Source organism: Heteronotia binoei, chromosome 3 (assembly GCF_032191835.1).
Source record: "Heteronotia binoei isolate CCM8104 ecotype False Entrance Well chromosome 3, APGP_CSIRO_Hbin_v1, whole genome shotgun sequence".
NCBI classification, from domain to species: Eukaryota; Metazoa; Chordata; class Lepidosauria; order Squamata; family Gekkonidae; genus Heteronotia; species Heteronotia binoei.
The window spans coordinates 55,231,241-55,257,073 of NC_083225.1; the positions used below are offsets into that span (position 1 = coordinate 55,231,241).

The 25,833-nt window shown below is 41.5% G+C and overlaps 1 protein-coding gene across 1 annotated transcript in view; it reads left to right on the forward strand.

Moving 5' to 3' along the window:
- Window positions 1-23,793, forward strand: part of MGAT4A (alpha-1,3-mannosyl-glycoprotein 4-beta-N-acetylglucosaminyltransferase A) — a 90,664-nt gene extending 66,871 nt beyond the window's left edge. Inside the window, exons 9-15 of the mRNA XM_060233847.1 lie at window positions 459-589; window positions 2,393-2,500; window positions 7,933-8,126; window positions 15,453-15,531; window positions 19,500-19,566; window positions 20,603-20,715; window positions 22,077-23,793. Of these exons, the coding sequence (XP_060089830.1) occupies window positions 459-589; window positions 2,393-2,500; window positions 7,933-8,126; window positions 15,453-15,531; window positions 19,500-19,566; window positions 20,603-20,715; window positions 22,077-22,103 (719 nt within the window). The 3' untranslated portion in view covers window positions 22,104-23,793. The remainder of the gene's footprint in view (window positions 1-458; window positions 590-2,392; window positions 2,501-7,932; window positions 8,127-15,452; window positions 15,532-19,499; window positions 19,567-20,602; window positions 20,716-22,076) is intronic.
- The last annotated feature ends 2,040 nt before the right edge of the window (window positions 23,794-25,833 follow it).

Sequence of the window (25,833 nt, forward strand, 5' to 3'; positions counted from 1 at the left end):
TCAGACTTGTAATCATTAGGCCCCATTAAGTTCTAGAATATAACCTTGCATTCAGAGTTTAAGAATCTACATTTTTTTAAAGAAGAATTTTTCCAACATCCTTGAAGAGAGGAAGAACTCTGTTTTTTGTTTTGTTATATATGTAAAAGGCAAGAGGAAGGTCTGTGTAGCACCATTCCTATATTCTTCTTCAGGCCCTGACCTTCTGTCTATGCAGTACTTATGCCCCCACGTGATTCTAGTTCCAACCTTTTTAAAAATGAATTTTTGATGAAATGTAAAAAGTATTAAACAGATCATGTTAGTGCAGAAATTATCAGATGCAATAACCTCTAGGTTACTTCTTCAATTATTCAAGTTAGAACACTTTTAGTTAAACTAGTCCTTTCTCTTGACAGTCTGGTTTTACAGTTTTAAAACACAGGGCAGTTGTTGATGCTGTTTTAAAATTCTTGCAGGAAAAATGTTCCAATCTCCAGATATTACTCTCATTGTAGAGTTCATATTTATGTTTTATAAGGAAAAACCTATCGACTGGCTCTTGGATCACATTCTTTGGGTGAAAGTTTGCAACCCTGAGAAAGATGCAGTAAGTTCACTTTGAATTTTAACTGTATTTAATATTTCTGGTGAGGGTGCTGTGTGTTACATGCTGTAAATGTGAGAAAGGACGTGTAAGAGGAAGGGAAGAGGTGTCTCTTTCCCATTATGGTCTTGTGTATATGGTCTTACAAATGGAAGCATGTGTTATGCAGTGAAATTGGTGAGAGGCTCCTTGGTCACTAGCATGTGTAGAATCTAAATGGAAATGGTTAGTATCCATGTGTGGGTAGGCACACAAGTTGTCTCACGTTCTATTCCATCGTTGCACTTCTGGAAAAACATGCTCTGCAATGGGGGATCATTTTGGGCAAACAGAAGTACAGAATCCAAGCTTACTCACAGTGCTAGATATTACCAAGAGCTGTCTTTCCAGTTGTTTACTGTTGTCCCTACCTTCACAGTATTCAGAAGAACCCCCTAAAGATTATTCCTAGGGCTGCAGAGTGCATGCAGAGGAACCATCATGCTGGACTGAGGAGGGGCAAAGGGATGAAATAACTCTCTCCTCCTTTCAAGGATACTGTGCTTGCAGAGGAGGATAGAATCATAGATTCAGAGAGTTGGAAGGGGCCATACAGGCCATCTAGTCCAACCTCCTGATCAATGCAGGATCTGCCTATAGCATCCCTGACAAGTGTTTGTTCAGCTGCTGCTTAAAGACTGCCAGTGAGGGGGAGCTCACCACCACCCTCGGTAGCTGATTCCACTGCGGAGTAACTCTTACTGTAGTTCACCTCCCCCTAATATCCAGCTGGTACCTTCCCACCCTTAATTTAAGCCCATTTTTGCAAGTTCTGTCCTCTGTTGCCAGCAGGCACAGGTCACTTTCTAAGGTCATTTTCTAAGGTTAGAACTTGCAAAACAGGTCATTTTCTAAGTGACAACCCTTCAAATACTCACAATTTTATCTCTTTGCTCTTCATCATTCCAGCGTGCTCAACCCACATGGCTGTTCCTCTTTGTGGGTCTCTCAAAGGTCATTTCCAAGGTCAGAAAGAACTGCAGCAGTTGAGAGGAACATGGGAAAATTAACTTTCCATGCATGGGATGGTAGAATACTGTCCAATGGTTTCTTTTTAGAAAACATGATCTAAAGAAATTAGAAAATATTTGTAATCCATTGCTTTTGCTATACAATATTGTATAGCACAAGCAATGGATTACAAATATTTTCTGATTTCTTTAGATCTGTAGGCTTTAAAAGGTATATTTGGGCAAAGGTGCAAGGAGGAGTTAGCTGCTTAGTGTGCACTCTAAAATATCTGAAAGATACACAGTTCCAGGATGATGATGGTCAAGTGATAGGCGCACTTGATTCCATCACAGGCAGGGCTGGATTAACAATTAAGCCAGCTAGGCATTGGCGTACGGGCTCCCACACCTTTAGGGGCCTGGTCCAGCTCCCCCCCATTTTCACCCCTGCTTGCAGCCTTCCCAGCCTGCACATGCAGCCAGCAATTGAGCTGCTTTTTGCCCGACTTGCCTGATGCGGCTGCTGCTGCCATTGCTGCCAAGTTTGCCTCTCTCTCTTCCTCTCCCCCACAGCTTTGTCAAAGGGGCTTCTGAGAAGGTGCCTGCAGGCTACAGTGGGGGCCCCAGGTGGTGGGGCAGGCACTCCAATTCTGAGATAATTTGCAAAGCCCCCCCCTCCCCAATTTTGACTGCTGAGGGGCCTCCACAGGGTTTAATCCAGTACTGATCATAGGACATTTCCATCAGTTGTAATACGTGTGTCTGTGCCTTCAGCATAAGGGATGACTAATTCTAACACCCCCAATTTTCTTTTAAGAAACATTGTGATCGGCAGAAATCAAACCTTAGAATACGCTTCAGGCCTTCTCTTTTCCAGCATGTTGGCCTGCATTCCTCTCTAGCAGGGAAGATTCAGAAGCTCACAGTGAGTATTTGAAATATATGATATATTTCCTACCTTACTAGGTCAGTTCTCAGTAACTGGTCCATTGATTAAAGCTGGTGTGAATTGCATAGTGTAATTATTCCTAAACATGGGATAGTGGTAACAGAACATTTGTCTTTTGTTAAGCTTCTCTGATACTATAGACTTCCCTGGTTGAAATGTCTCTCCATAAGTATTGCAGTGAAATAACTGTGATAGTCTATTGCAGCAAAACAAAATAAAAGTCTAGTGTCATTTTAGAGAATAATAGCATTTATTCCACTGTGGGCTTTCGTGAGACAGAGCTCACTTCTTCAGATACAGTGGGAAGAAAAAAACCCGTTTACCTCATTTGACAGAAAATTGCAGAAGGGTAGGGTTGCCAGTCCCCTGCTGGGGGCAGGAGATCCCCCGGTTTGGAGGGTTAACAGAAAGCGGGGGGAGGGGGCAGAATGTCTGCTGTGCACTCCATTATTCCCTATGGAGACCAGTCCCCATAAGTATAATGGAGAATCAATCCATGGGTATCTGAGGCCCTGGGGGCTGTTTTTTGAGGTAGAGGCACCAAATTTTCAGCATAGCAACCTCCACCCAAATTTCAAAAAGATTGGACTATAAGGAGTCCAATTCTATGAGCCCCAAAAGAAGGTGCCATTATCTTCCATTATTTCCAAATGGAGGGAAGGCATTTAAAAGGAGTGCAGTCCCTTTAAATGTGATTGTCAGAATTCCCTTAGGCATTCAATTGTGCTTATCACAACCTTGCTCTTAGTGTCACCTCCAAAGTCTCCTGGTTCCACCCCCAAAGTCCCCAGATATTTCCTGAGTTGGACCTGGCAACTCTAGGAAGGTGAAAAGGAAAGATGGAGGAGTTGAGCACAAAGAACCCTAGTATAATAAATCAGATAAGATTCTATGGGGATTTCAGCCATTTGGATATTTTAATGGATGATGGGAAAGGTCAGAAGTTCTGGAGTCTGTCATATATGAAGGTACAGTAGATAACTAATAAAGAAGCTAACTAATTAAGAGGCAGTTTGAAGCATGATAAAATGGACCTACATCTATGAAGGGTTATGATATTTATTTATTTATTCATTCATTCATTCATTCATTCATTCATTCATTCATTCCTCGCATTTATATCCCGCCCTCCCCGCCGAAGCAGGCTCAGGGCGGCTAACAACAATCAAACCCAAACAATAGAACAGTAAGCAAACAATTAAAATTAACAATCATTACCAATTAACAATTTAAAACAGTTTAAAATAATTTAAAACAATTTTTGGTGCTGGTACCATTACATTCAGCGATGTTGGGCATCTACTTATACTGTAGTTTAACTAAAGGCAAGTCGAAATAGAGCTGTTTTACAGGCCTTGTGAAACTGGGCAAGGTCCCACAAGGCCCTAACATCTTCTGGGAGCTGGTTCCACCAGTGGGGGCAGCAATTGAGAAGGCTCTTTCTCCGGTAGCCTTCAGTCTCGTCTCCCTCAGCCTGAGGATTGACAGTAAATTCTGTGATCCAGATCTAAGTACCCTCAGGGGAACATGTGGGGAGAGACAGTCCCTAAGGTAGACAGGTCCTTGGCCATGTAGGGCTTTAAAGGTAATTAGCAGCACCTTGTAGCGAATCTGGAATACTATTGGCAGCCAGGGCAGTTCCTGCAGCCTTGTCTGTATGTGCTCCCGTATAGGGAGACCCAATAACGGCCTGGCTGTTACGTTCTGCACCAACTGCAGTTTCTGGATCTGAAACAAGGGCAGCCCCATGTAGAGGGCATTGCAGTAGTCTAGTCTCGAGGTGATTGTTGCATGGATCACAGTTGCTAGGTCGCTGTGCTCCAGGAAGGGGACCAACTGTCATGCCCTCCTAAGGTGGAAAAAGGCGGATTTTGCAGTTGCTGCTATCTGGGCCTCCATTACCAATGTGGGCTCAAGTAGCACCCCCAAGCTTCTGACTTTGGGCGCTGGTATCAGTGGTGCCCCATCGAAAGCTGGTAGAGGGATTTCCCTTCCCAGACCACCACGACTCAAGCAAAGGACCTCTGTCTTCATCGGATTCAGCTTCAGACGACTTAGCCTGAGCCACCCTGCCATGGCTTGCAGCTCCAGGACTAAATTTTCTGGGGCAGAGGCTGGCCATCCATCAGCAGATAGAGCTGGGTGTCATCAGCGTACTGATGGCAACCCAGCCCAAATCTCCGGACAATCTGGGCAAGGGGGCGCATATAGATATTGAACAACATTGGGGAGAGCCCCGCTCCCGAGGCACCCCACAATTAAACGGATGTCTCTGGGACGATTGTCCCCCGATCGCCACCCTTTGTCCCCAATGGAGGAGAAAAGAGGAGAGCCATTGCAAGGCCAACCCCTGAATCCCTGCATCGGCAAGGCGGTGGACCAGCAACTGATGGTCGACCATGTTGAACGCCGCCGACAGGTCCAACAACATCAGCACTGGCGACCCGCTGAAGATCATCTACCAGAGCGACCAGCACTGTCTTCGTCCCATGACCTGGGTGAAAGCCGGACTGCTGTGGGTCTAAAACGGAAGTGTCCTCCAGAAATCTCTGTAGCTGCAGCGCTACAGCCCTCTCAATGATTTTACCCAAAAAGGGTAAATTTGAGACCGGCCGATAGTGTGCCAATTCGGCCGGGTCTAATGTTGGTTTTTTCAAGAGGAGATGGACTATTATCTCTTTGAGGGGCCTTGGGAAAAGCCCCTCAGAGAGGGATCTATTTACAATATCCCATATAGGATATCGAAGCTCCATCCGGCATGCTTTAATCAGCCAGGATGGGCAAGGGTCCAAATCACACGTTGTTGGGCACACAGTGGAGAGGATTCTGTCAACTTCCTCCAGGTTGAATGTTGTAAAACTGTCTAAAGCCGATCCGGAAAACAGGCATGGAGCCTCGAGCTCACATACTGTTTCAATTGTGGCAGGGAGGTCGCAGCAGAGCGATGAGACCTTATCTGCTAAGAAGGTTGCAAAAGTCTCACAGCCAATGTCCAATTCCCTACGATTTGGTCTGCCTTGTGGCAGAGTTGTAAGGGTCCGAATAATACTAAATAATACTAAATAATTGAGCCGGGCGTGAATTCACCAATGCAATCTTGGTCGCAAAGTAAGCTTTCTTTGTGGCTTTGACTGCCATCTCATAGGATCTCATATACTCTCTATAAGATGTTCTGGTCACTTCGTCATGAGTACGCTGCCACTGCCTTTCTAGCCGTCTGAGCCTCCATTTCATCAACCGCAGTTCCGTGTTATACCACGGCGCCATCTTTGAACGAGGGTACAGAGGGTGCTGGGGAGTGATCTCGTCAATGGCCATGGTGAGCCGATTTTGCCAGGACTCAACCATGTCATCGAGAAAATTCCCAGGGGGCCAGGAACCTTACAGTTTCCTCTGGAACCGTATTGGGTCCATTAGGTTCCGTGGGCAAGCTAAAAAACGCTCGCTGCCTAAACTGGTTAGGGGTGGCACATCCATACGGGCCTTCAGGACATAGTGGCCTACCATGGCACTGCATCAGCAGTAATTCGGGCCACTGTACCCCCGATGCAAAGATCAAGTCCAGCATGTGCCCGGCCTGATGTGTGGGTGTTGCTACAAATTGAGAGAGTCCTAGCGTAGCCATGGATGACACGAGGTCCGTCGCCTGATTGGAGTTCGCGTCATTGGCGTGGACATTGAAGTCACCCAGGATTAAAAGCCTTGGGTGTTCCAATGCCCAGCCTGTTGCGGCCTCCATCAGGGACGATAAGGCGCTAGCTGGTGGGTTAGATTGCCAAACCCTCTCCAACATCCCACTTCAGACCCGCACATTTGATGCCGTCGATCTCTGGAGTCGGGAGAGCCCAGAAGGAGTAAGCCTCCTGTATGAATAGGGCCACTCCTCTTCCTCGCCCGCTAGTCCATGACTGGTGAAAGACTGAGTACCCTGGGGGGGCTACTTGGGAGAGGACTACTGTCTCCCCATCACGTAGCCAGGTCTCAGTCACGCATGCCGGGTCCATATCCTGTTCACACAGGAAATCCCGAAGGACTGAGGTCTTATTATTTATGGACCTGGCATTGCATAACACTAGTGACGGAGGCGAGTAATTCAACCTGACCCCACCACCTGTCACCATTGGGATGGAATGCAGACCGGAAGGGGGCCGAGCACCTTCACTGCTCAGCCGCCTTCCTTTACATTTATGTCTGTATTACAAATAATCTTGGATTATTAGAAATTATAATGAATAAGGAATCCCAAATCTCAGTTTAAGCCAGGACAATAGATGTTTAATTTAATGATAATTCAGTACTTCTGTGCTGTGTATTCCTTTTGAAGTTTTCCCTTCAGAGCAGTGACTTCTAGCTCCGCAACAGTATGTTTGGGAAGATTAAAGTTAAAACAGACACTTTTTATTATTTCAGTTTCTTGTCAGGTTTGTCTTAATTGATTCTTTCTTGTAGGGACTGTCACATTTATCCTATGTAGACAGGAGAAGGGTATTCTTGGCACATAATGGTATATATTAAATTGAATGATGTGCAAGTAGATAAGCCCAAGATGTTGTAGCTGATGTAATTTTCTGTAAAAATGAGGTAAAGTGGTTTCCATTGTTGCATTATATCTGAAGAAGTGAACTCTGCATAAGTAAGCACTGCTCTAGCTTATTTTGTGCTTTTTAAAGCTCATAGGTTGTGGCTTTCCAGAATATTATGCTTTTCTTTAACCACTGCAACTATTTTTGTTAAGAATACAGAAGGCTGAATCATTTGCATTTATTTTTTCATTGTGTGCTGTAGTCCGTATCTGTTAACACTAGATTTTACATTTTGAATTTCCCTAAAGGAGAAATGTGCAGTTTGCTGCTAAAGACTTTCTTGAGTTTTTAAGTTGCTTTAATCAAGCAGTGGCCTCTGGAGTGAAGGAGAGAGCTCAGTATGAGAGCACATTCTTTGCCAAAAGGTCTCACAGTCAGTCCCCTAGCATGTCCTGTTAAAAAGATCTTGAACAGAAAGGATGGTACAGATTGTCTTCTGCTGAGATCTTGAAGAGTTGCTGCCTGTAGAGCAGACAGCATTCATATAGATGTACTAAGGGTGTAAGGCAACTCCACCTATACATTTGTGAAGAGTTCCAGCAGTGCAATCCAAGTCTGAATTCTTAAAGGAAAAACATTGTAACAAAAATTGTTACTGGGTAAAATTGTTTGCTAATAGGCAGACAGAATGTCTTGATCTTATTTTTAAAAAGTGTTTTTAATCTCAAACCTTTAATTGCAAATGTTTTGCAGTAAAATATGCAGAAAATGAATAATATAAATGTTGTAACCCCAAAATCTAAAAAACCTCTCTGATTCACTCATACAGAAACAATTAAAGTTCATGGCCAGCTTAACTGCCTTTCTTGTCTTCTGTTCGATTAGGACAAAGACTTCTTGAAACCATTACTGCATAAAATTCACGTGAACCCACCTGCAGAGGTTTCAACGACTTTAAAGGTCTATCAGGGGCATGCCCTTGAAAAGGCCTACATGGGTGAAGACTTCTTCTGGGCAGTTACACCAATTGCTGGGGACTACATCTTGTTTAAATTTGACAAGCCTGTTAATATAGAGAGGTAGGTTTCACTTGCTTGCTTTGCAGTTTGAAATGGAGTTTATTTTGAATACTCTTAAAATACCATTGGGACAAAAGTAACCACCTGGAAAGAGAGATCTTGAAAGTATCTAGTACAGTGATTAAACTTGGATTCTGTACTCCTTCTTGCATATAACCATTATAGAGCTATGTTCTTCTGGTGCTGCTTTTCCACTCCTGCAAAATAACTAACTCCTTCTCTGGAAAGATAAGCTATATTTGTAAGAGGGATGTTGCTAGCTATGGAGAAATTTGATAGTGGTTGAATTTTGAGTTGAGACAGTGATACAGTCCTAAGGCTGACCTAGAAAATAATTTTTTGAGTATAGTGTGTATGAGAGAAAGAGGCTTCTAAGCTTGAGCATTGAGCGTTGTCAGTACAAATCCCTAGACAACTTTCTTAGGTTGGTGCTAGATTCATAATGCATGTTTGAGCTAGTTTGTGCGGAGTTGGTAGCAATGTAACCTCTAATTTAAAAGAATAGAACTGTAGTCCACTTCTCTGCAAGCTCCTGATACTGCTGTCTACTTTCAGTCCCATCTGAGGCACTGACCTTCTGCCTTTGTTTCGTGAGGGGTGGCAGAACGGTGTTCTATAGAGCAGAGACTGCTCTGGCTGCTGCAAATTTGTAGAAACAGCTATTGGTCTAATTGAAATTATCTTGTCCTGTCTAAGAAGAAACCTCTGACTCTTTGTTTTATTTGTGGAACTTAAGAAGCAAGTGTGTATTTTGGGAAGAGTCTGTTGGATAATCTTCATCTAGCCTTTTTGAAATGTTAGTTTTTTCATATTTTTTGAACAGAGGGTTGTCCTTTTAAGACAGGGGGGCAAGCTAAGCAAGGTGTTCTGAGGGCACTGATGGGGAAGGGTGTTTGGAGTTCCCTGATGGAGCAGTTAGGGGCAGACAGGCAGGCAACAGTATAAGGGAAGCTATGGCAGGGGAGGAGAGGTTGGAGGAAGATGTGGATCATGGGAGTCTGCGTCTAGGAAAGCCTACCTATTGACTCATGCCAGGAATCCCAGGACTGGCAGAGAACAAAGATGAAGGAAGTTGAAAGGCAAATGAAGGCACCAGTGATTGGCTCAGGGAAGCTGGAGGAAGAGAAAAGAATTGGGCTACAGCCAGGATTTATCTTTGCTTACTTGTCTGTATACTATACTCCAGTTGATGAGAAATAAAACATTACAAGCATATTAACTCATGTTGGTCATAGATGTGACACATTTATTCTCCTCCTGACCCATATCTTTCTCTTTGAATCCATTGTGCGTCAATTTGTAACTCCCTTTGCTAGAACTCATTTGCATGCTTTCCTCCTTCCTAACCTTATCCACTGTCACCTTGGGTGTCTGCCTTTTGCCTTTTGTCCTCAAGCTCTGCATCCTTTGCTAGTGTATATTTCCCCCCACCCCCACATCTAACTATTCCTGTTTCTTCCTTCCCACTGCTGTTTCATTTCCCCATTTGTGTGTGGAAATGTGCATGGATCGATCAGTATCTGGCATGTTATATAGACTTCAGCAGGCAGGAACTTTTGAAAAGCAAGCCTTTGCAGTTTCTGCTAAGAGGAAGTTTTTATTCTCCATGCTACTGAAAACTGATTTGAATTAAACATCCATTTGTTTAATTATTGGTTCAGGTTAGGCAGAATTTCTAGCCTCTCCAGGGTAGCAAGGATATAAATGAAGAAATTCCCTGGGAGAATTTTTTTCAGGATAGTTAAGGCTGGACATTATTAAGTACCTAGCTAGAATGAAAAAAAAGATAGGATTTGTTGTCCGTAGGACAGATACAGATACTGAGATACATAAAAATATTAAGATCAATTAGCTTTGCAAACTGCCCAAAAATGCCTGTTGTAAAACAGAAGCCGTGCAACATCAAGCTCTTGTCCAAACCTTCTGGCAAGCATAGGCATTATCATCACAAATCCATTTTACAGTTAAAAAGTTCAGTTTTTATTGGTTGTGTTTGGATGACATGACAAACAGGTTTGTCTGTTACATGCATGGGCATTACTGTTGGTGGAGGGGGTGATCATATGCCCTTGCATCTCCCCTCACATTATTGAAGCCATTGTGGTTTGGGAAGCTGATAGTAATGCAGGTGCTTGGCTGAATTGAAGCTCCCCCTCCTCCCCAGCAGAAAACTGGAACTAAGGTTTAAAATTCAGGTTTGTATGGATATGTGCTGTATGAACTCTACATTGATGCATTTGGGCATCACAACAAAGTGGAGGTTGGTTAAAGGCTTCCCAAACCAAAAAAGCTTTAAACTATGCTGTGGACACGGGGAGGAGCCAGAGGAGAACCCAAAGAAAGAAACAGCCTGTGTGTCTGTGCCCATCACTGTGCCCTTCTGGTTGTTGTGCTGTCTGAATACAACCACAGTCTTCTCATTCATCTCCTCCATTGCAGCAGAAATGATATTCTAATATCCTAATACTAAATATTAAATATGTCCTGTTCTGTATCAGGTAGCTCTACTTAAGTACTCCTGATGAACTATAACAGTGGGAAGCAGAGCACAAATTAGGTGTTTTCTCTCTCAGCAAAAGGGGGACATTATTTCAAATTGAGGAAGATTGATTTTCTATTCAGTTTGAGCAATTAGATTTAAAACCACAGGTTTTCCATCTCAGCTAACCAGTAATTTAAACATGACCATTTCAAACTCAATTTTTATAGATGTCCCTCTCTCTAGGAGATCAGTTTTGATTTTGTTCCCATTGACAATATAATTAGTGATCTTTAAATGCCAAAAAATGAGCCTACTTTACAGAGGCTTCTGTCCTGAAAAACAGGTAGTGCGAATCCAGGGTGGTCCTTTCAACTAAAAATGGTTGATTTTACAGTACTTTACAAAACCGTTTTCACAACATTTATTTGCATCACAATCAGTTTTTGTATCACAGTCAGTTTTGAGGCAAACATATTTATGACCAGAAAACAAATGATGGGATATGACCAGGCTACAAAACCTGTTTATATGTAAATGTACATATTATTCTGTAAGGAATTCGTCACATTGCACAAACAGCTTGTTCTCTGCATTCAGAATTCTAAAATTGTTGCAACAGAAACAAATCAATATTTTTGAAACTAGAGAGAGAAAACAAACTATAACAGATTGTGAGTTTAACAAAGTCAGGAACCAAGTAATTAAGGGATCACTTGCAGTAGTGCTGGCCATTGATTTGAAGAAGTTCAGACCTGTTCAACTGAATGGGGCTTACTCATGATACTTTTGATCTCATTTTTGTGAGTCAGTGGCGCATTGTGAGATTTCAGTTCCTATTAAAGGTGATTGAGAAGAAAAGAACTTTTTTTTTGTAGAAAAAGGCCAGCTGGAACTGTGTTGCTGCTTAAAAACACACACATACAACCATGCAGAAAAGTCATCATTTAGCATCAAAAGACAACTCTTGTTGGGGGAGTCCCCTGGTTTCTGTTGTATAACAGTGGGCACAGTTGCCTTGCCAGCTGGGAATTCAGCATTAATGTTAGGACTAGTAGCATTCCCATGCTATGAATCTGCCTTACAAATTGATGAGTGCTATCAAGGAGCATTTTTGCCCACTAGACAGTCCACAGAATACCCACCATCATACCTTTCTACTGGATAAAGTCTGTCTGTTCTGCTTCATACAGTTCACCGCAAATCTAGTGTGCTTGAGGGAAGCAGTCACCTCACTTGGATTTCATGACAAGGCACAAATGTGATCAGTGTTCTTTGAATATTATAGCAATTCACTCCTAGTAGTTTCATGTAGATGCTGGAGCATGGGGAACAAAACTGAATCTCAGGAATCTCTGTGGGAAAGTTTCTAAAGATAAGGACAACAGTCTTCTAGTTCAGTCTTCCAAAGCCCACCCTTGAGAAAGATATAGACTCATCAGAAAAGTGGTGCTTCCAACGCAAGGAGGCAATTCAGAAGGATATAATGGACAAAGGCATTGAATGTTGCAGGGATCTGTGAGAACTGACAGTGTTGTGTGGCCACTCACCTTATTAGTCTGTTATTGCAGGCTGTAGTACTGTATTTATCATCTTTCATGTAACATAATCACATGTACAAATGTTGCATGGGGTATATGTAGTAGGTTTGTAAAAGGCAGACTAAAATCTTTCAATTTCAGAAGATAACTACTCTTTTCTAGATATAGTGATGTTATGGGTGTATCTTTGAATGAAATAGTATTGAACTAAGACTGCTACCATCTTTCTTAACACAATTCTGTTTCTTTAGGAGCCATTCCTAAAGTGGTTTCATGTATAATTGCAGTATAATTAACAAACTTAGGCAAACATGGTAAAAAATGCCTCCTGAGTTTTCACACATGATGATCCACTTTGTGCATATTTCCCCCCATTAGAAAAATGTCATGTGTTATATGACCACCAGAGATGTAGAGCTGCTTTTTTGAAAATACAATTATTTTATTTTATTTCACCTTTGGTATAAGGAGCCATAATAGCATTTATTGTAAAAATCAGGCCACTGGAGGAATTTTGACCTTTTCCAAAAGAACAGTTCATTTGACTATGAAAGCTTATAGAGCACAAATAAAATCTCTATTGTTATATGGTCCTGCAGTGTAGGATATAGATATGCAAGTGCATAATAGCAAAATCTCATGATACCTTAAAAGCTAACAAATTTATTTTGGCATAAGCAAAAGTGAGCCAAAGCCTACTTCATTGGACTCCAGGGCAGGGGGCAAGCTCTGGCTCACTAAAGCTTGTGTTGCAATAAATTTGTTAGCCTTTAGGGTGTTACAAGATGCCTTGTCATTTTGGCTATAGGATAATAATGTAGCTATTCCTTTGGATATAATGTTGTTTGGATCCCCCCCCCCCCCCCCCCCGTTAACTGCTGTTATGTTTGGAGCTCATGTGAAATTTAGTGTAGGTTTGGAATCTTGCAGTAAATTTCTGGTAATGGAAGAATGGTGATTTTTGTCGATTCCCCCTCCCACTTCAGACATCCAATTTGCTGTTGAGTATCCCCTGTCCCTCAAAAGCAGCTTTTCAGGGAGCATGGAGAAGCATCGGGAAAGGCAAGAAAACTCCTCTTTGACTGGCAGATCTAGCATGAAATCCAAGCCATTTTTTGTATATACAGGTATCCGTGATCCTATCCTTTGTGCTCAGATAAACATTAGTTTCAGCTGTCCTCAAATCTGAAAGCAAGCTCACTTTTTAGATGCTATAAAAGGCATTCTTTCATGAGCAGAGACACCACCTACTGGCATAATATAATGGTTTCTCCCCATTACTTAACACTGCTATGCATAGTACATTGCTGTATGTATGTTCAGTTCTCCACTTTCCAGTGAAAAGACATCCTGAATATAAAGTAACATGCATTCGTATTCAATATGTTGCATAAACACACAGTTCTGTGTAGTTTTGGCTTGTCTTAATACAAGGTATTACATGGATTTTTGCGTTTCAGTTTTGCTTTCAATCAATATAGCTACCTTCAGTCAGTATCCTATTTTGGAAAAACTGATTTAGCCCATTAAAGAGAAAAATTGTTCAACTTGATGAAAGTGACTCGAGAAGAGTCTTTTAATGGGGTTTCTTGCCCCACACCAATATTACTCAGTTTGGCCTTTTAGCTAATACATTGTCTACAGCTAATCTTCTTAACACAATAACTTCTGTACTTTCTCAGTGGGATACAGTGATTCCTGGATATTAATTATATTGGAAGGATAGAGAGGGAAGAGTTGGAGGTGGGGTGGCTTTGTATGTCAGAGAGTAAGATTGAGATCAGTAAGATTGAGAAGGTCAGAGAATTAGATTCGCTTCTAGAAATGCTTTGGGTCAAAATAGTGGGGAAAGTCAGTGGGGAAAGTCAGGAAAGGCACAAATAGGCATTTAAAAAAGCCTGCATGGTTAACAAACAAAGTAGTGGAAGCTGTAAAAGGTAAGAAAGATTCCTTTAAGTGGTGGAAAGATAGTCCCAAGTGAGGTTAATAAAAGGAAACACAGGCTGTGGCAAACAAAATGCAAGTCTGTGATCAGGCAGGCAAAAAGGGACTATGAGGAACATATTACAAAAAACATAAAGACCAACAATAAAAATTTCTTCAAATACATTAGAAGCAGGAAACCAGCCAGAGAGGCAATGGGGCCCTTGGATGACCAAGGAGTAAAAGGATTACTGAAGGAGGATAGGGAAATGTCTGAGAAGCTGAATGCATTTTTTGCTTCAGTCTTCACTGTGGAAGACGAGTAGTGTTTGCCCGCTCCAGAACCACTAATTTTGGAAGGGGTGTTGAAAGACCTGAGTCAGATTGAGGTGACAAAAGAGAAGGTCCTACAACTGATAGACGAATTAAAAACTAATAAGTCACCAGGTCCGGATGGCATACATCCAAAAGTTCTGAAAGAACTCAAAGGTGAAATTGTGGATCTCCTGACAAAAATATGTAATCTTTCATTAAAATCTGCCTCCATTCCTGAGGACTAAAAGGTAGCTAATGTCACCCCCATCTTTAAAAAGGGTTTCAGAGGAGATCCAGGAAATTACAGGCCAGTCAGTCTGACTTCAATACCAGGAAAGTTAGTGGAGACTGTTATTAAAGAGAGAATTAGTAGGCACATTGATGAACAAAAATTGTTGAGGAAGACTCAGCATGGGTTCTGTAAGGGAAGATCTTGTCTTACTAACCTGTTAGAGTTCTTCGAAGGGGTGAACAAACATGTGGACAAATGGGACCCAATAGATGTTGTTTACCATGACTTCCAGAAAGCTTTTGATAAGTAAGCTTGTAAGCTTAATGGGGTAAAAGGACAAGTCTTCTTGTGGATCAAAAACTGGCTAATTAACAGGAAACAGAGTGAGTATAAATGGGCAATTTTCTCAGTGAAGGGTGGTAAGTAGTGGGGTGCCACAGGACTCAGTACTAGGTCCAATGCTTTTTAACTTGTTCATTAATGATTTGGTATTGGGAGTAAGCAGTGAAGTGGCTAAGTTTGCTGATGACACTAAATTGTTCAGGGTGCTGAGAACCAGAGAGAATTGTGAGGCACTCCAAAGGGATCTGTTGAGGTTGGGTAAATGAGTATCAACATGGCAAGTATCCCCTGACCCTGGCGGGGGGAGGGGATAACAAAGGCCTGTGGTTGAGCCATTCATTTTCTTGTTCCATTCATAGTTCATCCAACCTGTTTCCATGTTTTACTATTAAATTCTCAAATATTTTTGAATATCTTTCAGATCTCCCCTCACCAACCCCCCTAATTTCTCAGTTGTGATTAATGTGGGTATATTGTTTTTTTTTAATTTCTAGATACCTGTTCCACAGTGGTAACCCAGAGCATCCAGGCGATATATTCATCAATACAACAGTAGAAGTTTTACCTTTCAAGGTATGGTTGCGGATAAGTCCATTATCACTATCAACAGAGTAACATGAAAGCTCATGACAGTTTTACTGTCGTATGAGAATATGGCTGTTTATTTTCTTGGAATTATAAGCTACTAATCTTATTTTTTAAAGTTATGGTTCAAATAAGGAATTTTATTTTCAGAAGCGGAGAGCTGCTAAACCAAACAAAGCTTAGGCAAAACTGTTGATAATCAAGAGGGATTAGCTCAAGATGGGTAGCTGTGTTAGTCTGGCTGTAGCAGTAGAAGAGGCGAGCAAGAGTCCAGAAGCGCCTTAAAGACTAACAAAATATGTGTCTAGATATGAGCTTTCCTGAGTCTGAAGAAGTGAGCAGTGACTCATGAAAGCTCACACCCTGTGACATATTTTGTTAGTGCAAGTGGATTCTTGCTCTTTTCTACTAAACAAGAGGGATGTATAACAACTTGTTCAAAAGCTCTCATCTTTTACCTCACAGTGTAACTCCTAACATCACCACCCCATGATTAAATGATGCAGAATGTACATAACAAAAGCATATGGACTAAAATTGCATAACTAGATTGTGGCACTTGGCTTCTTGACACATAATGTTATTTGTATTTGTGCAAGGAACCCACAACCCTAATAATTAATATGGCCTGGGACTTGCCTACCTCCGAGACCGCCTTTCCCCATATGAGCCTCAGAGAGCACTTCAATCAAGCTCACAAAATCTCATGATCCCTGGGCCAAAAGAAGCTCGGCTGACCACCACTAAAGCGAGAGTATTTTTGGTGGCAGCCCCTGCCCCGTGAAACGCCCTCCCCAAAACATCAGGGCCTTGCGGGACTTGCCACAATTCCACAGGGCCTGAAAGACAGAATTGTTTAGGCTGGCATTTAACATCTAATGGGGAGGCGACCACTATTCCACCATCCCACAGCATTGGTATTTGAACCCATCCCATTATAAATGTAGAGCGTTAAATAACATCCAACATCATTATTACATGTAGTGCTCAATAAGAACTAACCACATCATTTTGAACTCTAGGGAATGAAACTGAAACTGGAAGGATTGTTTTAAATTGTACAAAATTATATGAAATGTTTAATGATTTTATTGTAATTTTATTTTAGCACTATGCTGTTAGCCACCCTGAGCCTGTCAGGGGAGGGCGGGATACAAATGTAATAAAATAAAAATAAATAAATAAATGGGAATATTATTTTTCTGAGTTGTGTGCTTTGATCAGGGCTGGCTGTCCAGCTTTGCGAAATGGCAGTGCCTTTTCCTCAGTGTTACTTATTGTTGTTTGACCCTTGGAGACAGATGCTTCTCCTTGATGCAGAATGAAATATTTGAAAATGTTTTCAAGGTAGTGGTACTACTACTCTTGTGCCTGAATATCAATCTGGATACTGATGTTACACAATCCTGTCAGTTACTGCTGTTTTCATAATGCCACCAGACCCGGCGCATCTTAGTAGGCCAGGTAGGTGGCCGCCTTGGGCAGCCACCTGACCTACAGGGTGCTGGGTGCCCCCACCCTCTTCCTACAGATGTGGTGGGAAGGATGGAACTGTGCCCACCTCTTCATGTCCACTCTCAGCTCCTCCCTACTGCCTCTTCACCTCTTTCTGCTCACCTGCGTTGGTGGTCGGAGGAGTCTCTTCTTGCTGCTGCCGCCACCAAGGGAGGAAGACAGGCAGGCTGGCTGGTGCCAAGAGAGGAGCTGCCAGGCCCTTCCTGACAGGGGTGGCAGGGCAGTGGGTGGTGCACTCCAGCATGCCAACTGGGGCCCACAACCACTGAGCTTGGGTGGAGTTGGGGGTGGAAGGGCATGTGGTGGGTGGAAAGTCAGTGGCAGGGGGGTGCGCCTTGCCTGGGGTGCCAGCCTAGCACCGATACCCTAGCACCAGTGCTGAATGCCATCACTGTGCATGCTGCTTCCGAGTAAACAACTATAAGGAAACTACACTTTGACAAAAGGTAGTAATGGGGATAAGAATGCCGTGACGCAGAGTTGTAAGCTGCAGTACCCAGCTTGCTGGGGGTAAAGCGTAGATGACTGGGGAAGGCAATGGCAAACCCTGTAAAAGTCTGCTAAGAAAACATCAGATATGATGTCAGTCTTTGAGTCGGTAACAACTGGCTGCTTGCACCTTGTTTACTTTAGTAATGGGAATGGAGATGATGAAGGATAGAATAAAAGAAAGAATGTCTGTTCAGAAACTTAAACAGTGTGAATAAAGGAGATAGATAGATCCAGGAGGGCAGCCATGTTGGTCTGAAGCAGTAGAACAGATTTTGAGTCCAGGGGCACTTTTAGGACTAAGAAAGTTTTATTCAAGGTGTCAGCTTTCATGTGCATGCATACTTCCTCAGACACAAAACACAGTGAAACATGTGCATGCATATGACAGCTCATGCCTTGAATAAAACTTCGTTGGTCTTAAAAGTGCTACTGGACTCAAAATTTGTTATAAAGATGGAGAGTTAGACCAAGAGCTGGGTTTAGAAGATGATGTTAAAGGAAGTGGGAGAGATGGCATCATGACGGTGTTCTGGGAGAGAGTTCCAGGTATAAAGGGCATGAAGGAGAAAGGACAGATTCAGTTAAGGGAGAAGATCTTCGGGTGTCTGAGGGTGATGGAACTGGAAGAATGAAAGTATTTGGCAGAAATACGTCAGGTTGTATAGCCATGCTAACATTTTTAACTATTACCCCCCACCTCCCCAAGTAGAAGAAGTTAGATGACTTCCTGCTATAGGGTTTCTGTGATAGTAATATAAAAATACAGAACATGACATCATCATGCTTCAGATTAATTATCCCCTATGGAAGCCAATGAAGCAGACACTTGTAGACATCCATATATCTAATGTTAGTAGATATTGATGTGAGCTAAAGGAGGAGGAGATGTGTGGCTGCCATTTTGGCATCAGCTATGCATCTCCTGTAAATGTCTAATTCTGACCTGAGTGAGACATTGGAGGCACTTTGTTTGGTGATGCGATTCAGATTAAGCTCAAGACACTATAACATAAACAAGACTTACAGTCAAAGGACTGGATTTAGTGCGGTGTTTCTGTGGACACAAGGGCTCCCAGCCATGAAATACTACTTAGAATCATAGAATGAGTTGGAAGGGACCTCCAGGGTCATCTAGTCCAACCCCCTACACTTCTGCCTCTTTTGGCTCCCCAAAATACCCCCAAGGGAGCTGCAAAAGTCATGCTTTGTGGATGGAAATCATTGTGTCCACAGAAGCCCTGTACTAGATCCAACTCAAGATGATGCTGGATCTAGGATAGCCAGGTCTGTTTGAGATGTTGTTAGGGGTGGGTGAGTGGAACATTCCTGGAGCCGGAAGCATCGCCCACATCATGCTAACATCACTGGAAGTGACATAGGCATGTTGGGGCAACACTCTGATTTTGGGGCAGAACTCTATGGTAATATTGCCCCCAAACCATAGAGTTTTGCCTGAAAACCAGAGCACTGCCTCTGCCGTGCCCACATCACTTCTGGGTAACACAGGCATCTCGTGCAATATTGTTGTGGGGGGGAGGATTTCTTCCCACTGGCTAATTGGCTGCTGGCAGGCAGAAGCATGCAAAAATGGGGGATCCCCTGTCCCTAACTGGAGAATTATTACAACCCCCCCCCCCCTGTTATGACAGCATCTAATGACAGATTGCAGGTTAAGTTTCTGAAATGGGCAAATAGCAGCTCATAGGGACCTTTTCAGGTCTGGAAACCTGAACTGGATTGTGAGGCTCTTTTCTCATGTGGTGGTTCTGATCTGAATTGTGTCTGTGCACAACTGAGAAGCCTGGAACTCCCAGATATCCCATATCTGTCGGAAAATGTATCAAGACAGTAGGCCCATAAACATTCAAATACTGCAGAAAATGGGCTTGCTTGTATCTTGCTACCTTATTGTGTAAATTGGTGCTTATGTTGTACATCTTGATTTCCAGAGTGAAGACTTGGAATTAAGCAAAGAAACCAAAGAGAAACGATTAGAAGATGGATATTTCAGAATAGGTAATACTGGTACATTTTACAGAGATTGTGACTACTGGAGATTTGTTGTATAACTATGGCAGTTCATCGTCTGGCTCTGTCCTATTGGTTGCTGTTCTGTTAGAGGCCCATGGAAGTGGAGGCAAGAGAAACAAGAGCCAGTCACAGATCAGATAGTAGTGCAGCAGTTGTCTTAGTAAGATAGAAAAGTGCTATTATGGCACCTTAACAACTTTATAGGCTGACAAAGATTCCAGATTTCCCTAAAGAACAAAACTTTAAAAGCACTTTTTAATTTTAAGTACCTACATTAGTTGTGACCTTGTTTCAAAATATTTCTTCTTAATTTATAAAATTTTGTTGCTTTCTTAATTGGAACTGAAAATGTATTGATCTTTGATTAAAAGATTTCCCCCTGTCTTGCAATTCCGTTGACATCTATGATATTATTTGAAAGTAACATGTTTAGGACTTGTGTGAAGATTATTTTATGGTGCCATATCAGCTTTTTACATCAGTTGTTTTATTCCCTTTGATGTACAAGAAACTACTCTGTTAAACAGCAATGTTATGTTGGCTTAAGTTGTACTACTGAGATCTGTAACCCTTTCAGATAGTGTTGATGTACGAACAGAGCACACATATCAGCTTCGTATGGGCTGCAGCACAGTTTAAACAAGATCCTTGTTGGGGAGGGACGGTGGCTCAGTGGTAGAGCATCTGCTTGGGAAGCAGAAGGTCCCAGGTTCAATCCCGGGCATCTCCAACTAAAAAGGATCCAGACAAGTAGGCGTGAAAAACCTCAGCTTGAGACCCTGGAGAGCCACTGCCAGTCTGAGAAGACAATACTGACTTTGATGGACCCAGGGTCTGATTCGGTATAAGGCAGCTTCATATGTTCATCCTGAGCTCATGCAAAGTTATGCAGGGAAGCGCTTTGTTTTGCCAACTTTACATTGGACTTGGGTCTTGTGAAATTTCTGTCAGCAACTTTACTTCAGTTTTCTTATGCCTGATTAGAATATGTTGTTGCTGTTATTGTTGTTGTTTTTTAAAGGCAAATTTGAAAATGGTATAGCAGAAGGAACAGTTGATCCCAGTCTAAATCCTATTGCAGCTGTCCGACTTCTGATAATACAGAATTCTTCTGTCTGGGCAATTCTAAATGAGGTAAGATTTAAACAGAAAAGCCTTCTCTTATTAGAAGTGTTGAACTTAAAAACATTTCTGTGTGGTGTAGAGCAAGTTTGGTGTAGTGGTTAAGAGCAATGGACTCTCAGCTGGAGAATTGGGTTTGATGCCCCTCTCCTCCACATGCAGCTACTGGGTGACCTTGGATCAGTTACAGTTCTCTCAGAACTCTCTCAGCCCCACCTACCTCACAAGGTGTCTGTTGTGGGGAGAGGGAGGGAAGGAGATTGTAAACCGCTGTAAGACTCCCAAGTGAAGGGTGGGGTATAAATGCAACTCTTCTTCTTTAAGCATCAGACATGTGGTGTGATATCCTATGACCCTTATTGGAATAGGAGCTATAGCTCAGTGATATAGCACATGCCTTGGGTTGGATCTAGTGGAGTGCTTCCATGGACAGAAGGGGGAGGTGGATTTTGCCAAATCCTTCCAGGGGGAGGGGGAAGCTGTTCTTCCAGAAACAGCAGCTGGGGGAGCAAGTTTGAACTGCAGCAGAAAGGGAGAGGTAAGAAAGTCATTCTGGTGGATCCACAACTTATGTATACAAAAAAATCTCAGGTTCAAACCCCTGCATCTCCAACTAAAGCTTCTTAGGGAACAGAAAAACTTCTGCCTGCATCTTTGGAAGGTTGCAGCCAAAGTATGCAGTACTTTCCAAGGTAGACCAGCTTTCTTGGAATAGGGCAATTTTGTATGTCTTGTTAAGATTTTCTCAATGAATTTGGCTGTGCATCCACACAGATTTTTTTTTTTAAGTCAGTGTATGTGGCTTCAACTTGCAGGTGACATGTACTGAGATCACATGAATGCTGTTTCCATGTGAAAAACACAGCACCTTTGGCATGCTTCTTGTGTACTTAGAGTTGTATCACTAGATTTTGAATTGTGACTTCCCAGTGCTATGTTAACTCTCTCAGAATATTTTCATGCTGTTTGGAAGACAGTTTAGACTAACAAACAGTGAAATCCTATACAGATTCACGCTAGTCTAGACCTATTGAAGTCAGTGAGTTTAGACTGGAGTATCACATTGCAGTCTCTATTTATCTACTTTATCAATCTGTTTGGCAAAACTTGAGGCTAGATTAATTCAGGAGTTTCACTTTTGATTTTATGATATAATCTTGCAAACAGTATTTTTGTTTTAAAGAACATGTGGGTGAGTAGCTGGCCAGAAGTCACAATGATTGGTGCTCAAAAGGCCATGTTGGATTTTACAGGAAAGAAATGTGGCTGACTCAGTGAAAAAACACAGTGAACCATCTTTTGTTGATGTGGGTGGAAAGTCCCTGTCAACATATTCTATGTTTTTAATCAGCTACTTTAATTCCGCATTGCAGGTTCATATTAAAAAGCTCCCTAACTGATCAGTCAAGAGGAAGGAAGAAAAAAAAAAAGATTGGTCTTTTTGTAAAGTTTTCTATGAACTCTTCAAATCGCAGAGCGAAGACACTGATCATGCACCTTATTTCCAACTCTTCTTTCTCACTGAAATGCTACCTCCTGTGAAGTCTACTGTAGACGGAAGACTGATCCAATAACAGTTAATTACAGTCTTAAAACTGATACTTTTCTGGTGGTATTTATCTAGATTCACAATTTCCTCCATCTGAACATGACTTTGCTGCATAAGGATCATAGAAATCTCTTTAACCTATCAATGGTGATAGGTTATACTATGTAAAAGTTGTACATATTGTTACATTCCTTGAAGATGAAAACCTATAATTGTTAAAATACATTTTGTGAAGGGGTACTTTTTGGAGGTTCATTTATTTTGCTAATGCAAACCCTCTTTTATAGATTATCAGGGATATATATTCAAAACATTAGGGATATTTAATTTATTAAAATAATTTGAAAAGTACATATTTTTATGCAGGAAATAACTTGATGCAGTTTTTTTTTAAATGAATCACCTCACTTCTTTGAGTTAACTCTACATTTTGCTTTGATAAGTAAAGCAACCATATTTTGTAATGTACTGCCATGGTTAGGAAAGCTAAACTGAGTTTGCAAATGAAGCACTTTTTGTAGCATTCCATGGGCCAAATCTACTGAGAAACGTCTCTTGTGTGAGTCTGTTAAAATTAAAGGGGCTTGTACAAGAGCAGTTCCCTGTAGGTTATGTCCAAAGTCTAAGGTAGTGTTGTTCAAAAGCAAAATCATGACATGCTGTGATTTGAAGAACATTCCCCATATTCACAGTCCGCAACATGTAATCCTAGAAAGCATGTTGAGGAAATTTTGTACTTAGCAGGGGGTGTTACATCTGCAATGACTTGAGGTGTGATTGATCTCCTCTTAAAGGGAAATTTTGATAATAGGCTATTTCTTTTTAACCTTTGTAGAGTCTTTAGAACACACCCAAGTTGTTCCTCAAGACAAAAGAGCATTCTGATGTGTCTGCATTTTTTTAAAAAAATTGTTTTTGCATCTCCTTTTATATGAACACTGTTCAGTCTTTTGGAATGACTCCAATTACCATTTTATTAGGATTAATAATAGAGATACACAATAACCTCAGCTGAGCTTTTAAAATGTGACTGTCAGAGTATTTAATTCATTGTTGTCGTGGCTTCCTTTTTCCTTAAGAGGGCCCAGCTCCTGCTCAAAGCATTGCACTCCAGCTGACTGAAGTGAGATCTAAATGCTTGTTGTCTTTTGTACTTCAAGGATGAACATGAAAAATGCTTGCCTGGTCAGTAGCCTTGAAGAGAGGCAGTTCAAGCACTTTGTGCTTTGCAGCACAGTAAACATGCAATAGTATATTATTGTAAAAAAAAGATTCTTAAATCATACCCCAGCCAAGATATGAGAAGCTGAGCTTTTACCTCAACTGCACATCTGTGACCCATGCAAGTAAACAAAGTTTACTCCATTGGTGTAGCTTGTGTCATGAGCTAATTCTTAGATACTTTTGTATCTTGGATGTGAGCTTTTGCCAAAAACTGTTGTCTTGCCTTCTTTCAAGAATGTGATGTATTATATTGATGTGATTGGGTTGTCTGCTTGCTTTATTTTTTGAGTCTGTTGTGAGCCTGTCCATTTTTTTTTCTTTTTTTAAAAAAATCACCATCACATGACAGTTGTTTTAATCAAGTTGCAAGGATGTTTCTACAACATTGTGATTCTGTATTTTTGTTAGATCTGTTCTAGATTTATGGAATTATTTTGCTTAAATTCTGTGATTCCTTATTTGGCTAGGAATATGCATGTTTGCTAGCTAATGTAGCCTAGTGGTTATGACAGTGAGTTTTGAACTAGGAAGTCCCAGGTTCAAACCTCTTCTCTGCCATGAGATGACTGAGTGGCCTTAGGCAAGCCACCATGTTTGTCCTCCATCAGCAGTTCAGGAATGATGATAATGCTGATGTACTTCAGAAGGTTGTTGTAATGATTATTGAAATATATGTGAAGTGCTTGGAACACTCAAGTATTACAGGTTTTCATGAAATCTGCTAGTTTACTGTACACTGAACAACAGAGGATGGGATAACTACAGATTCTGGGATGTTTGGGAATAACTGACTTGAGGACCATGACATCCAATGCAAGCAGCTAGGCAAATTGTTGTTTGTTTCCTCCCTACAAATAGGAGTTCTAAACCCAGAAGAAACCAAACCCAATTTGTCCAGCCATTTGCATTTGGAAGTTATAGTGAATATAGGTGCTAAGTTGGAAGCCTTCAGTTGTGCTCTGTATGCAAGGAAGGAAAACGAAGTTTGAGTACAGTATCAACCTGCGCTTTGTGCCAGTCCCAGACTGGCCTTTATCATGATGTCTGAAGATCTGGAGAGAAGAAATTGGTTCATTCTTAAAAGTTTTTCTAAGCTGCTTTGGTGATATGCCTTCAAGGTTGTTTTGATCTGAACAAACTGTACAGTTATACAAAGTAGCTCTGGTTCTAGAGCAAATCACTGTTTTTAAGAGTGGGTTAGGAGAACCTTAAGACCACACATAACATTCCTGTTTCCAAATGAGCCTGCTTCAGCGGGGAGGGTGGGATATAAGTTGGATAAATAAATAAAACTCCTAATTCCAATTGGGACTGTGTGGAATCTGGTCAACATTTTGGTGCTGTGAGCTGTAAGTTGATCTGATTTTCTACACTGTTGTTTAGACTTTGACACTCCTCTTGCCAAGTCTTAGAGACCTGATAGATCTGAACCCTGTTAGAATACACAACCTTTTTGTCCCTTGATTTGCTAGCCAATTGATCAAATGGAGTTAATGTGGCTTCCTTTTTAATGTCTTAACTTAATGTTATAGTGGCAAAATGGCACCCCCCCCCCAAAAAAAAGCACTTCCAGTTTTTATAGTTCATTTGACAAAGATCATAGAAGGAAGTCTTCTGTATTGTATACTTGGAAATAAGAAACATGCACTGCAATAAAGTTGTACTGGTTGTCTGCATTACAGATTTAGAAAGGACTGTGGGGTTGAGCTCAATGTTCCCTCTAAATTTTCACCTCTACTGAGTGAAGCAGTTCACATCCTGAGTGGAATATAATTGCTGTAATCTTAAAATTGGTCATGGGTAGTCAAGATCCTGAGCAGTTCCAGAGTGCTGCTGAGCGGGGCTGTGTTAATGAGCGGCTGCTCATGCACCCAGTTTAGAGGGAACACTGCAAGTTGGGCTTCGATCAGGTACACCCAAACTGAACAGCTCCAACTGGCAAGATATATAGATGGATCAATCAGTAGAACAGTGTATGAAACTTAAATCTCATGTTAAACCTCCATATTTTTCTTGGCTGGGACATTGACCAGAGCTGTGCATGAGCTCCCATCCTGCCTTGGTATTAGTGTTGTCTTCATTGAGGATAATTGGTCTGGCTGGACTCTGAATGTATTTTTGTTAATTATTTACAGATGTACTAAAGGATTTATGATGAAGGTAATTTTTCAGATTGAGTTTTTTTGCAGTTATAGCTCAGGAAAGGCAGTGTTTTAGCTTATGAAAACATGGGACAGAGTCTAGGAGGCTTTCTGTTATATGTATATAAAATATACTTCAAGCATAGCTTGGCTGAATGGAATATATTTCCTCAAATGAAGTAATTTTAGTCAACAAGTATAGGGTGTTCTCACAAG